This window comes from Geotrypetes seraphini, chromosome 12 (genome assembly GCF_902459505.1).
Source record: "Geotrypetes seraphini chromosome 12, aGeoSer1.1, whole genome shotgun sequence".
NCBI classification, from domain to species: Eukaryota; Metazoa; Chordata; class Amphibia; order Gymnophiona; family Dermophiidae; genus Geotrypetes; species Geotrypetes seraphini.
This window is the reverse complement of record NC_047095.1, coordinates 83677838-83691431: the sequence shown is the minus strand read 5'-3', so window position 1 is coordinate 83691431 and position 13594 is coordinate 83677838. Positions and strand designations below refer to the sequence as shown.

Genomic DNA, 13594 nt, shown 5'->3' with positions numbered 1-13594 from the left:
ATAATCATGAGTGCACATTACAACACTTCACTTGACGCAGCCAACTACTGACATATACCTCCCATGCCTTTGGTGGGATGCATATAAGAACATAAGAATTGACATACTGGGACAGACTGAAGGTTCATCAAACCCAATATCCTGTTTCCAACAGTGGCCAACCCAGGTCCCAAGTACCTAGCTAGATCCCAAGTTGTATACTTCAAAGGTGGCTCTCTAAATCTGCTGGAAGGGTCCATTTTGTACTAGAAGGGAGTAGTGATACCAGAAAACCTTTGCTAGTACAGAGTGACACAGTAATTGTTACTGTGGTAATTCTGTGGTTATTGCAATAACAGGGAGGACCTAGACTAACTTGCCCGGTATTACCGTGGTAGCAGTAGACCATTCTGTGGCATTGCCATGGGAATGGGAACTACTGCCACGGTAATACTATGGCAGTGGGGACACTGGGCAGCCCTCCCCAAACCTACCTTTTAACATCCCCAGTGATTGTGGCGGTATAGAAGAATGAAGTTATGTTATGTTATGTTATGTTATGTCTAGTGACTTCTTCAGGGGCAAGAAAGAACCCAACTGTTTCCAGCCCCTGCCGCCACTCTGAAGATTTTCAAGATGGTTGCCTAGACTTTGTGCATTAGTACAATAAGATGGCATTATCTTATTTTCCATTTTTTTAATATGTAAAATGGTGATTGTTATTTGTCAGTTTTTTCAAATATACATCTGCTATCTGCTATTATGGAACATGTGTCATTGCTTCTGTGGTGTTGCATTGTGTGCAGAGTCTGGCTTTTTGGTGATTCAGTTTAACTTGGTCTACATATTTCTATTTTTAGTTTGTAGATACTTATCCCATGCTTGGTGAGAGTCTGTTTGTGTTAAAGAGACCAGTTATTTTGATAGCATTGAATGTCTATCTAGAATCAATCTGTAATAATCCAGTTTGTTTAGTAGCTTAGAAACAAGAGTATTTCTAAAACTTAACGCTAAACTTGAACAGTTATAGTGGACATTGCTATTCTTTTGTCTGTTTGGGCTGTTTAGTTTCTCACTGAAAAGGCAATAAGCCATGTCCTATAGGTTAATGTTAAGGATTGCCTGTATAGGTTTCAAGGTTCCTGGAAATGACCGAGAGCAAAGCACTCTTTTACAAAGCTATTGTAGCGATGCTGTTGCGTTAAGCACACTGAAGCCCTTCACTTCCTATGGGCTTTGGTGCATTTATCATGGCAGCATCACTACATAGAGAAACATAGAGTATGATGGCAGAAAAGGGCCGACGGCCCAACAAGTCTGCCCAATCGGATAACCCACCCCCCTAAGCACTTCCTCGAAGTGAACCCACATGTTTATCCCATTTATTCTTAAAAGCGAGCATGTTGTTGGCCTCTACTACCTGAAGTGGAAGATCATTCCAACGATCAACCACCCTTTCAGTGAAGAAATGCTTTCTAATGTCCCCATGAAATCTCCCACCCCTGATTTTTAGCAGATGCCCTCTTTTTTTTTTTTCCCAATTCATTATTCATTTTCAAATTTACAATAAGTGTAACAATATATTCAAACAAATTAACAATAATTATATCACTTAATAATCATCAATGGTATGTTCTTAACTCCCACCCTTCCTACCCTTTCTTATCATATAATCAATACCTTATACAATATGTAACATAAATTTACCCTTCCCTCCCCCCTCACAATCGAAATTGTAAATTTAAGGGAAATAAATAAATAAATAAAATGCCATCTAATTGGTACAATACTTTGTAAATGGCTCCCACACATCCTGAAATTTCCTGAAAGAACCACTCTGTATAGCTATAAATCTCTCCATTTTATAAACCTGACATAAGGAATTCCACCAGAAATTATAATTTAATCTACTCCAATTTTTTCAATTATACGTAATTTGTTGAATAGCAACCCCAGTCATTATAAGTAATAATTTGTTATTATTTGTAGAAATCTGACTTTTTGCTCTCATTGCCATACCAAACAGCACAGTATAATATGATAATGCCACTGGGTTGTCTAATAAACAATTAATTTGGTCCCAAATTGATTTCCAAAAATTCATAATAAATGGACAATAGAATAATAAATGATCTAAAGTCCCTGCTTCGAGATGACAGTGCCAACATCTATTAGACTTAGAGCTATCCAATTTTTGTAAACGAACAGGGGTCCACAATGCTCTATGCAACAGAAAAAAACAAGTTTATCTCATAGATGCCGACACTGTACATCTCATCCTCCAAGACCAAATTCGTGGCCATTGATATGCAGTAATCTGATGCTTAATCTCAATGCTCCAAATGTCTCTCAGACCAGTGTTTGGTTTCTTTTTAATAAGTCCAGTCAGCAATTTATACCACTGGGCGGCCTGGTGACCCAAGAAGTCCGCCTGAAAGCATAAGAACTCCATACTAAATTGATTACTAAGGTTTTTCCTTTCAGGGAACCCCGCCTGAATGGCATGCTTCAGTTGCAACCATCTAAAACTTTCTGATTTATTAAGGCCATATTTATGTTGCAACTGTGAAAATTCAAGCATTTTACCATTAGAGATAACTTCATCTAATAAACATATTCCTGCTATCATCCAATGCTTCCAGGCAAGCCTTTTTCCGCCAATTTGAATCTTGGAGTTCAGCCATATAGATTGATTTGTAGATTTGTGAATAGGAATAGTTGTTAAATTACTTACATATCGCAATGTTTTCCATGTATCAGCTAATATTCTATTATCTTTACTATAACTAGGCATTTTGATACTGAGCATATGGCAAAGGTGTAATGGGGACATGAGTTGCCATTCTAGCCACAACCAATCTGGGAGTTTTTCCATGAGCTCTGGGAGGACCCAATACATACCCTGGCGCAAAACATAGGCTTGATGATACCTATAAAAATTGGGAAAATTTACTCCTCCCTCTGAAATTGGCCTTTGTAAAGATACCAAAGCAACTCAAGGAGTTTTACCCAGCCAAATAAATTTTATGAGAATACTATTTCATTTTTTATAAAAGGACCCTTGAAAATAAACCGGCAACATACCCATCTGATAACAAACCACAGGCAAGATCATCATTTTAATAGTTTGGACTCTCCCCCACCAAGAAAGATGTAAAGGATTCCATTGCTCACACATTTCTGTGACCCACTGTAATAACGATTTTTCATTTATTTTTATTGTTTCTTCCATTGTATTTTTAATCCATATGCCTATGTACTTTATTCCATCATCCATCCATCCTTGTCGCTGTAGGTCCTGTAAGGAAAAAGATGTTTTCTTCCATCTCCATACAGCCAGTAACATATTGAACGTCTCTATCATGTCTCACCTCTCTCTGCGATCTTCGAGAGAGTATAGCTGCAACCTACCTAGACATTCTTCATATGGGAGATCCTTGAGTCCTGAGACCATCCTAGTGGCCAATCTCTGAACCGACTCTATTCTCAGCACATTCTTTTGATAATGTGGCCTCCAAAATTGAACATAGTATTCCAGATGTGGTTTCACCATGGACCTGTAAAGTGGCATTACCACTTCGGGCTTTCGGCTGACGAAACTTCTCCAGATGCAACCCAGCATTTGTCTAGCCTTGGATGAAGCTTTCTCCACTTGATTGGCAGTCTTTATATTAGAGAATGACACGGTGGCGGTTTACCCGTGGCCACCGTGTTTAGCCGTGGGTAACCCGCCGAAATGGGGAACGAAAACTAGCAGTCGCTGAGGGGACGGGGACAAGGCCATTCACCGCCCTGTGGAGCGGTGAATGGTCTTGTCCCCGCAGTGAGGCATGAAGGATAGCGCGGTCCCCGCAGCCCACACCCGCCTGCCCAAAAGATCCTAGTGATTAGCCAGCTCTCTCCCTTCTCCTCACCTTAGTTTGTAGGTTTTCTTTTTCGGCGACCCGGACGCTGTCTAAGAGCCGCGCACCTGCTGCTGCTCAGTTTCGATCTTCTGCTCTGACGCAACCGGAAACAGGAAGTTGCAGCAGAGCAGAAGATTGAACACTGAGCAGCCGCGTGTGCGCGGCTCTTTGGGAAAGCGTGCAGGTCACCGAAAAAGAAAGCTTGCAAACTAAGGTGAGGAGAAGGGAGAGAGCTGGCTAAACACTAGGATCGATTGGGCAGGCGGGTGGGGGCTGCGGGGACCGTGCGATCGCCTGTGTTCCCGGCTCAAACTGGAAGGAGGGAGTGAAAGGGAAAAGGATTCTGGGCCAAGGGGATGAAGACGGAAAGAAAAACTCACAGCAGGAAAGAAAGGGAAGGACAGGCAGGTGAGCCAGATGCTAGAAGCAGGGGGTGGGGGGGAAGAAAGAGGGAAAAAAGCTAGATGGGGTTGAAAAGAAGAGACACACTGGTATGGAAGAGGAAGATAGGGGAAATCTGGACACAGGAAGGTAACAGAAAGAGGGGAAATTATGTGCATGGGGCATAGGGACAGAGACATAAAGGGGACATGCCATGGGGATGGTATATGGACACAGGGGGGGGGGGCAATGGCAGATACATAGGGGAGATATTAGAAATGGGGAAAATAAGAGCACAGAAGCGAGATGGTTTGTGGGGATGGGACAGGGACCGAGCTCGCAGGCTCCAGTGGCTTGCACAAATTACATTGTAACGTGCCATGAAAATAAGAGGGAGGAAGGTATATAGATAGGCCACGCGAGAGGAGCTGAAGGGTGGTAGAAAGGAACAGATGGTAAAGGAGGGAGGGAAGGGTGTTGGTGGAAAGGAATAGGACAGACATTGAAGGAGGGTGGAGAGGAACAGACCTTGAAGGGAAATGTGGAAGACAGAGTGGGAAGAAGACAGATGCCAGACTATGGGGGAGCGGGGGGAAGAAGATGGGTGCTAGACCAATTGGTGGGGGGGGGGGGTGAAGAGAGAGGCACAGTAACAGCAAATGGAAGACACAGAGAGAAGACACACAGTGGATGGAAGGAATTGAATGAGAAGATGTGGAAAGCAGAAACCAGACAACAAAGGTAGAAAAAAAAATTCTATTTATTTATTTATTTTTTGCTTTAGGATAAAGTAGTATATTAGTTGTGTTGATAAAAATTTATAAACAAAGCCCTGCCAGCTGAACATCTCTTTCTCTAGTTCAGCAGCAGGAACTTTGATTTATAAGAAAGGAATAAGCTAAATATTACAGTACTAAGGCTTATATGGATGTAGCGGGGACGGTGACGGGGCAGTGAATGGGATGGCAGTGGCGGTGATGGGGCGGTGAAAGGGATGGCGGTGACGGTGACGGGGCGGTGAAGGGAACGGCGGTGACGGGGCGGTGCAGAGGATGGTGGGCAGGGGACGGGGCGGTGACGGGGACAGATTTTTTCCCCGTGACATTCTCTACTTTATATCTTCACTAATGATTACTCCCAGGTCCCGTTCTGTAACAGTTCTAGTTAAGGTCTCACCATTCAGAGTGTAGGTTCTGCAAGGATTTCCGCTACCAAGGTGCATAACTTTACACTTCTTGGCATTAAATCTCAGCTGCCAAATAGTAGACCATTTCTCCAGTAAGAGTAGGTCCTGTGTCATACTGTCGGGTACGGTACCTCCGCCCACTACATTACATAATTTAGCGTCATCGGCAAATAATGCAATTTTACCCTGAAGTCCCTGAGGTAGATCCCTTACGAAGATATTAAATAGGATTGGACCCAGTACCGAGCCCTGCGGTACTCCACTGAACACCTCCAATGTTTCAGAGGGAGTGTCGTTTACCACCACCCTTTGAAGTTTGCCACTGAGCCAGTGTTTAACCCATGTAGTTAATGTTTCTCCTAGTCCCAGCAAGCTCATCTTGTTCAATAATCTACAGTGTGGGACACTAACAAAAGCCTTACTGAAGTCCAGATACACTACATCCAGGGACTTTCCCTTATCTAGTTTTTTTATTACCCAGTCAAAGAAGCTGATTAGATTGGATTGGTAGGACCTTCCCTTTGTAAATCCATGCTAGTGGGGATCCCTCAGCCTCTCATCGTCCAGAACCATACCATGGTTTTGTAAAAGAAGCCCTAAGTTATTTGTGTGTGATATTATGAGGATTATACTTGACTGAATTTGTCCTCTCTTTATTTGCTGATTTTGTTTTGTTGCTTGTAAATGGACATTGTCTGTTTGTGCTGTTTGGTGTCGCTTCACACTGAGAAAATCATTAAGCCATATGCTATTGGTTTGCTTTTACACTGAAAAAAAAGCACTAAGTTAATTGTGTGTGATATCCTGAGGGCTGTTCTTGATATCTTTGCAATTGTGTCTCTTTTGCTCACAATAAACAAATTCACTTCTTGCGAGGATAGGGATGAAAAATATGAGGACGGTGAGGGGACAGGGATGAATCTTTGTCCCCACAACACTCTCTAATTGCTAGGGCTGTTGCAAGAGGTGGCCAAAAAGAGCAACTGACATGAGATGGCAAGCTCGGGTGGAGGGAGGTTTCATTGTACCCCTTTAAGTCAGCCTGCAAGTCCCTGTCTCCTGGATTTCTTCCCCCCCCCAAATTATAAACCATCTGTTTCCTCCTTACAGGCTTTCACCAGGTCCATTGAACGAGATAAGCACTTAGCTGCAGCCTTTTTCCAGCGAGGGACCCTATATCTCAAGAAAGGAGAGTAAGTGCCAGAGCAACTCAAATAGAGTGTACAATAGGGTCACTAACTGATTCCAGTTTTTCAGAACAGGCAAATCCAGTCCTGGTTTTACCTTATCATGTGCATGACCTCATAGTTTTGACTGCTTTATTGAGTACTCTAAGGGAAACAGAGTTAAATCTCCCTGCATGCAGCAAGATAAACCCCAAATTGGTCCAGTCTGTTTTGAAAATAAAATGGAGCCTGCTGGCAACCCTGGGGCAGTGTGAGCAGGGTAGTTTCTAGCTTCCAGACTGCTGTTTCTATGTCTAGTTTCTGGGGGGGGGGGAAAAGAAAGGTGGATGCTTACAACCAATAAGGATAAAGATGGCCTCCTGAATTCAAAACACAAAGTCATTCCATGTAAATTTAGGACCGTGTACAAAGCTGCAGTAGTGATGCTGCTGCTGCAGCAGTAACTGCATCAAAGCCCTTAGGAATTGAAAGGACTTCGGTGCATTTGCTGCAACTTTGTAAAATGGGCCTTAATGTTTTGGAAAGCACTTCACTAACCAAAAATATGTGGAGAAAAAGTTCAAAAAGGAGCTTTGTCCACAGAGCTACAGCTTTTTTGTTTGTTTTTTCAAGGCAAGCTCACATTAATCCCAGGTCAACAAAAAACACCATAAAAAATGAACTGCATTGAAAAATCTTCTGTCTTAAAAAAAACTTTCATTTCTTTCTTTTAAGAAAATGTTGAAGACTCAGCTATTTGTTAATGCATTTTTCTGAACAAATGATTCATATTATACTGAATTCATGCTGTACTGTATATTTTTTATTTTATTTTCTTATTTTTGTATGTAACCCCTTGTGAACTGTTTTGGATAAAAACGGTATAGAAATTTTTTAAATAAATAAATGCATTGTTTGAATGATTATGCAGAGCTAAATTACCCCCCCCCCTTTACAAAGCTGCTACGATAACTGCCCCGGGATTTAAAGGGCTTTGGGGCTTTTGCTGCACAGCTTTGTGAAAGAGGGGGTTAGCATCATAATTAGATCATAAAATTAAAATATCTTGTTTCTTAATGTTTGGGGGAAAACAAAGAAGTAGACCAAACAAAATCCAAATGTAAAGTCTTTATTAAAAGTACTCCCAGGAACATAAGGATGTGCCCGGCTTGGTCGCATTTCGTTTATAGGGCTGCATCAGGGGCAAATCAGCTGGCAAGAGGCACACTAAAAACACCAATGCTGTAAGTACAAATGTGCCTGGGTCTGTGAAGATTGCTAATCTGGATTATGATTGCTCTGGATTATGATCTGCTTCTTTGTTTTTCCCCTACGGTGGATCTAGTAGATCAACTGCCTTCTTATTTTCTTACTTATATAATGTTTGGGGACTTATAAATAAGCACAAAAAAGACGCACAAGGGGCCTTTAAGTTATGAGCAGTCAAACTTCCATTTATTGAAAGACCCAACATGGTCCGTGTTTCGGCGTATCTGCCTGCATCTGGGATCATCCAATGTAATCCAACAATTAACAGCTAACGTTAATATGCAGGTGTAACTTCACTCTGGCTATACCTTGGCTACTGATTTTTGAGAGAGTCAGCATTTGGTGTTATCTGTTTGGCTATCTTTCCATTGTTCTTTGTATGGATTACATGGAATGACCAAAACATGGTCATTCGATGTAATCCTTCAATAAATGGAAGTTTGACTGCTCAGAACTTCAAAGCTCCTTGTGCTTCTCTTCTGTGCTTCTTGGTTGTTCTGTACTTTGGCTTCCTCTCTATCTGAGAACATAAATGAAAGGTTTTTTTAAGACAGATGATTTTTCAATGCAATTATCTTTTTTTTGGGGGGGGTGAGGTTTCTTGATCTGTGATTAATGTAACTTTGCCTTGAAAAAACAGCAGTAGCTGGGTTAGCAAAGCTTCTTTTTGAACTGAGGTTTTTTTATTGCCACAAATTTTTGATAATTGAAGTCCTCTCCATTACATTAACCCCCCCCCCTTCCCGTTTTACTAAACTGCTATAGTGGTTATTAGCACAGGAAGCCACGCTGAATGCTCCACACTGCTTCCAACGCTCATAGAGTTCCTATGAGCGTTGGGAGCAGTGCAAAGCATACAGCACAGCTCCCTGTGCTAATAACCGCTATTGCGGTTTAGTAAAAGGGGGGGGGGTACATTTAGAAGGAATTATTTTTGGCCCCTTTTACAAATCCAAGGAGTGATTCCTGGTGTGGCAAATGAGACAAAGCACATAGAAATTGAATGAACTATGTTGCATTTGCTGTGTGGGAATCTCTACCGTGGCTTTTTAAAAGGGGCCTTTTGTGTATTAAAAAAAAAAAAAAAAGAATTTTATGTCTGAATAGATTTGTGTTTTGTTTTAATTATGTTTTTGTGTTACACCTGTATTTAATTATTATGTATACAATTTTGTAACCCATTCTGGGTGTTATTAAATACTTGAATGAATGAATGAATTAAAATGATTCCTGTAAAGAAGCACAATATCAGACAAGACCCAAACATTAATCAGATACATCAGGGTATATAAATCAAAACTATTTTTAAATGATACTCACAACTTATACCATAAATAATAATGTTATTGTGAAATAGAGTGAAAGGCAGATGATATGCTGTCCAGAGCTTACTCATAAATTTGATCAGCTGCCTTCCATTCAAGCTGAAAAAAAACCCCCTTTATTGTGCAATTGTGCAAGGCCAGACAAAAATAGCGCTATCTGTTCATGACTACTAATCTTCCACTATAAATGATTGAATATACACCACTATTCACCAATATCAATAAAATTTGTTCACAAATTGTGCATATGTTATATTATAAAGTAAAAGGAGTGCTCAGAACCATAAACTCTCGCATATGTAGTCAAAGCAAGCGATATGTGGACCCATCACCACACTTCTCTCCCGTTCCAAACCACAAACTCATCACCGGAGTGAAAACCAAGTCACTTATCTTTTGGTTGATGGTCACGAGCAGGGCAGGATTAACCAATAGGCCAAGTAGGCATGTGCCTAGGGCCCGAAATGTTCAGGGGGGCCTGATGAAGGAGGGCATCAACATTGTTTTTTTCCAAATGGCGATGGGCCCCTCCAGCACCGATCGGCAACGCGGGCCTCCCCCTCGATCAGAAATGCAGGCCCCACCCCGATCGGCAACGCGGCCCCAACCCCCATCGACGGAAAGTAAGACAAGCAATACGGGTAAGAAAGGCAATGGGAACTGTAATTGTGCAAGCGGCGCTGCTTGCCCAAAGCTTTCCTCTGACACAGCTTCCTGTTTCCACCTGGGCGCATGGTGGGGTAGGGAGGGGCAGGGGGCCCAGTGTACTTGTGTGCCTAGGGGCCCTCGACGAATTAATCCTGCCCTGGTCATGATGAGCAGTCCCCATAAGGCAAAGGCATGGATTTTCCAGCGATGATTATGATACAATTATTCCAAGTTTTATCAATATGCAAATGCCATAATCATGGCTTCCCTCTACTCAGATCTGGGTTTTGCCATCTAGCTTCCTCAAGAGATGGAGCACTATTCATCATCTATTTTCGGCAAAAAGTCACTAGGACCTCTAAATTATACAATCAGACAAAAATAATACATATGAACCCTCTCATTCTCTCTGACAAAGCCAAGTCCAGATTAACAATATATTGGCCCCTAGACAAATATATATTTGTGGCCCCCAACCCCTTCTCCACCATCATTTCACCTCTCCAGGAGTAGCTGGGAAAAGTGCACAGCCTAGTTGCATTGTAGTTTGTGAGTGAACATGGAGACAATGCAAGCACATGTTTTAACAGAGCGACTTACCCTCTGATATTCAGACCACGGGAGATCACTGGCGATTTCCTGCACTATATGGCAAACCTGGAAATTCAATGCCAGTGCTGTGTCTGGTGACCAGCATTGAATTTCTGGTTAATTTTTGGCCTGCCAAGACATAGCCAGCTAGGGCTCACTGGCCAATGATAGTAGACCACCCTTTTAGGCAGCTGTTTCTGGCCGGCAAACTTAGCTGGCAAGCTACTGATTAATGACCAACTATTTCACGTGACATAGCTCATCACTGGTCAATCCGTTAAGCCATATATTCAGCAGGAGATAGCAGTCTATCTCCTGCTAAATATTTCAGGATAGCTGGCTATGGGCTATTTAGCCGGCCGGGAATGGCTCCTGGCTGGATAAATAGCACTGAATATCGGGCCCTTAATCGTTAGAGTTGGAGACCTGTCAAGTTACCCAATTCCAGGAGGGAAATTCTAAATCAGTCCTGGACTTCTGCAATCCTATCCTATTATGAGACCTGAAATGCTGATTTCAACTGGTGGCATCAGGGACTACATATAGAACACTGACTTAGGATATAAGTTCAAAAATAGGACTGGCCAAAAGGTCTCCTGGAGTTGGGTAACTTGAAAGCTTTGCAGCAGTAGGTTGAGAATTAGGGAAGCTGGGCAGACCTTTTCACTCTCCCTTGCCTCTAGTACAAATCAGAGATTCCAAGGATGAACTGCCTGAAATAGTGAGATTTAAGGACCATCTGGACAATATTTATTGTGAGTTAATCAGCCAGGAACAACTGCCAACTGGTTAACTTACTTGTTGGTGGGTAACTGGTCATTTTCAGCAGCACTTAACCAGTTATTTTCATTGAATATGACTGTTAGCATGGAAGTGCAAGCAGTCTATATCAGGAGCAATCTGGGGATTGGGTCCAGTTAGCTCCTGATTTTCAGAGCTAACCAGCCATTGTTAGCCCACAAACAGCTGTCCTATCTTTATATGCTAAAGCATGGCCGGTTAGCTCTGAATATCAAGTTAACCAGGCATGTACCATCAAGACTGAAAAAAAAATTGGACATTCAATGTCATCAATAAATTACAGACTGATAAGCCTGACTTCATTGCCAGGTAAAATAGTGGAAACAATTATAAAAAATAAAATTGTGGAACTCGTAGACAAATGATTTAATGGAACAGAGTCAGCATGGGTTCAGCCATAGGAGGACATGCCTTACTAATATGCTTGGCTTCTTTGAAGGTGTAAATAAACATGTGGATAAAGGTGAGCTGGTTGATGTGGTGTATCTAGATTTTCAGAAAGCGTTTGACAAAGTTCCTCATGAGAGGCTCCTGAGAAAATTAAAGAGTCATGGGATAGGAGGCAATGTTTAGTTGTGGATTAGGAATTAGTTCTCACACAGAAAGCAGAGGGTATTTTTCTCAATGGAGGAGGGTAAATAATGGAGTGCCACAAGAATCTGTACTGGAATTGGTGCTATTTAACATGTTTATAAATGATCTGGAAATTGGAACGACAAGTGAGGTGATTAAATTTTCAGATGACACTAAACTGTTCAAAGTTGTTAAAACACATGCATACTAAAAAATTGCAGGTAGGCCTTAGGAAATTGGAAGACTGAGCATCCAAATGGCAGATGAAATTTAATATGGACAAATGCAAAGTGATGCACATTAGGAAGAATAATCCAAATCATAATTACCAGATGCTAGGGTCTACTTTGGGGGTCAGCGCCCAAGCAAAAGATCTAGGTGTCATTATAGACAATATGTAGCCGTGGCCAAAAAAGCAAACAAGATGCTTGGAATTACTAGAAAAGTGATGGTAAACAAGGCTAAGAATGCTATAATGTCTCTGAATCGCTCCATGGTGTGACCTCAGCTTTATTACATTCAATTCTGGTTGCCTTATATAAAAAAAGATACAGCAGAAGTAGAAAAGGTTCAAAGAAGAGCAACCAAGATGATAAAGGGGATGGAATTCATTTCATATGAGGAGAGAGGAAAGAGGATAAGACTCTTCAGTATGGAAAAGAGTTGGCTGAGGGGAGATATAATTGAAGTTTACAAAATCCTGAGTGATGTAGAATGGGTATGTAGAAATGGATTGATTTTGTACTCCATCAAAAATTATAAATACCACTGGATACTCACTGAAGTTACAGGGAAATACTTTTACAACCAATAGGAGGAAATATTTTTTCATTCAGAAAAGTTAAGTTCTAGAATGAATTGCCAGAGGATGTGGTAAGAGCGATTAATATAACTGGGGTTTAAAAAAAAAAAAAAAAAAAGGTTTGGACAAGTTCCTGGAGGAAAAGTCCATAGTCTGCTATTGAGACAGACGTGGGGGAAGCCACTGTTTGCCCTGGATCAGTAGCATGGAATGTTGCTACTATTTGGGTTTATAGCTAGGTACTTTGACCTGAATTGGCCACGTGCTTGATGAGGAATGGTGGGCATGGGTGGGGGGGGGGGAATATTGACTGAAGGGAAATTATGGGTCCCAGTTGGTGGTAGACTCAAGAGCAATGTAAGGAAATTTTTCTTTACGGAGAGGGTGGTGGATGCCTGGAATGCGCTCCCGAGAGAGATGATAGAGAGGAAAATGATGACAGAGTTCAAAAAAGCGTGGGATGAACACAGAGGATCTAGAATCAGAAAATAATAGTAAATAGTAAAGAACTAAGGCCAGTACTGGGCAGACTTGCATGGACTGAATGAAGCCGTTGGCACAGTGCACAGCGGCCTCTAAGAAGGCGAATAAAATGCTAGGTATTATCAAGAAAGGTATTACAACCAGAACGAAGGATGTTATCCTGCCTTTGTATTAGGTGATGGTGCGCCCGCATCTGGAGTACTGCATCCAATATTGGTCGCCGTACCTTAAGAAGGATATGGCGATACTCGAGAGGGTTCAGAGGAGAGTGATGCGACTGATAAAGGGTATGGAAAACCTTTCATATGCTGAAAGATTAGAGAAACTGGGGCTCTTTTCCCTGGAGAAGCGGAGGCTTAGAGGGGCCATGATAGAGACTTACAAGATCATGAAGGGCATAGAGAAAGTGGAGAGGGACAGGTTCTTCAAATTTTCGAAAACTACAAGAACGAGAGGGCATTCGGAAAAGCTGAAAGGGGACAGAT

General features: G+C 41.8%; 1 protein-coding gene across 1 annotated transcript in view; it reads left to right on the top strand.

Moving 5' to 3' along the window:
- The window catches only part of NCF2 (neutrophil cytosolic factor 2), a 57482-nt gene that overhangs the window by 4815 nt on the left and 39073 nt on the right, over window positions 1–13594 (top strand). Inside the window, exon 2 of the mRNA XM_033915215.1 lies at window positions 6562–6644. Coding sequence (XP_033771106.1) covers window positions 6562–6644 — 83 coding nt within the window. The remainder of the gene's footprint in view (window positions 1–6561; window positions 6645–13594) is intronic.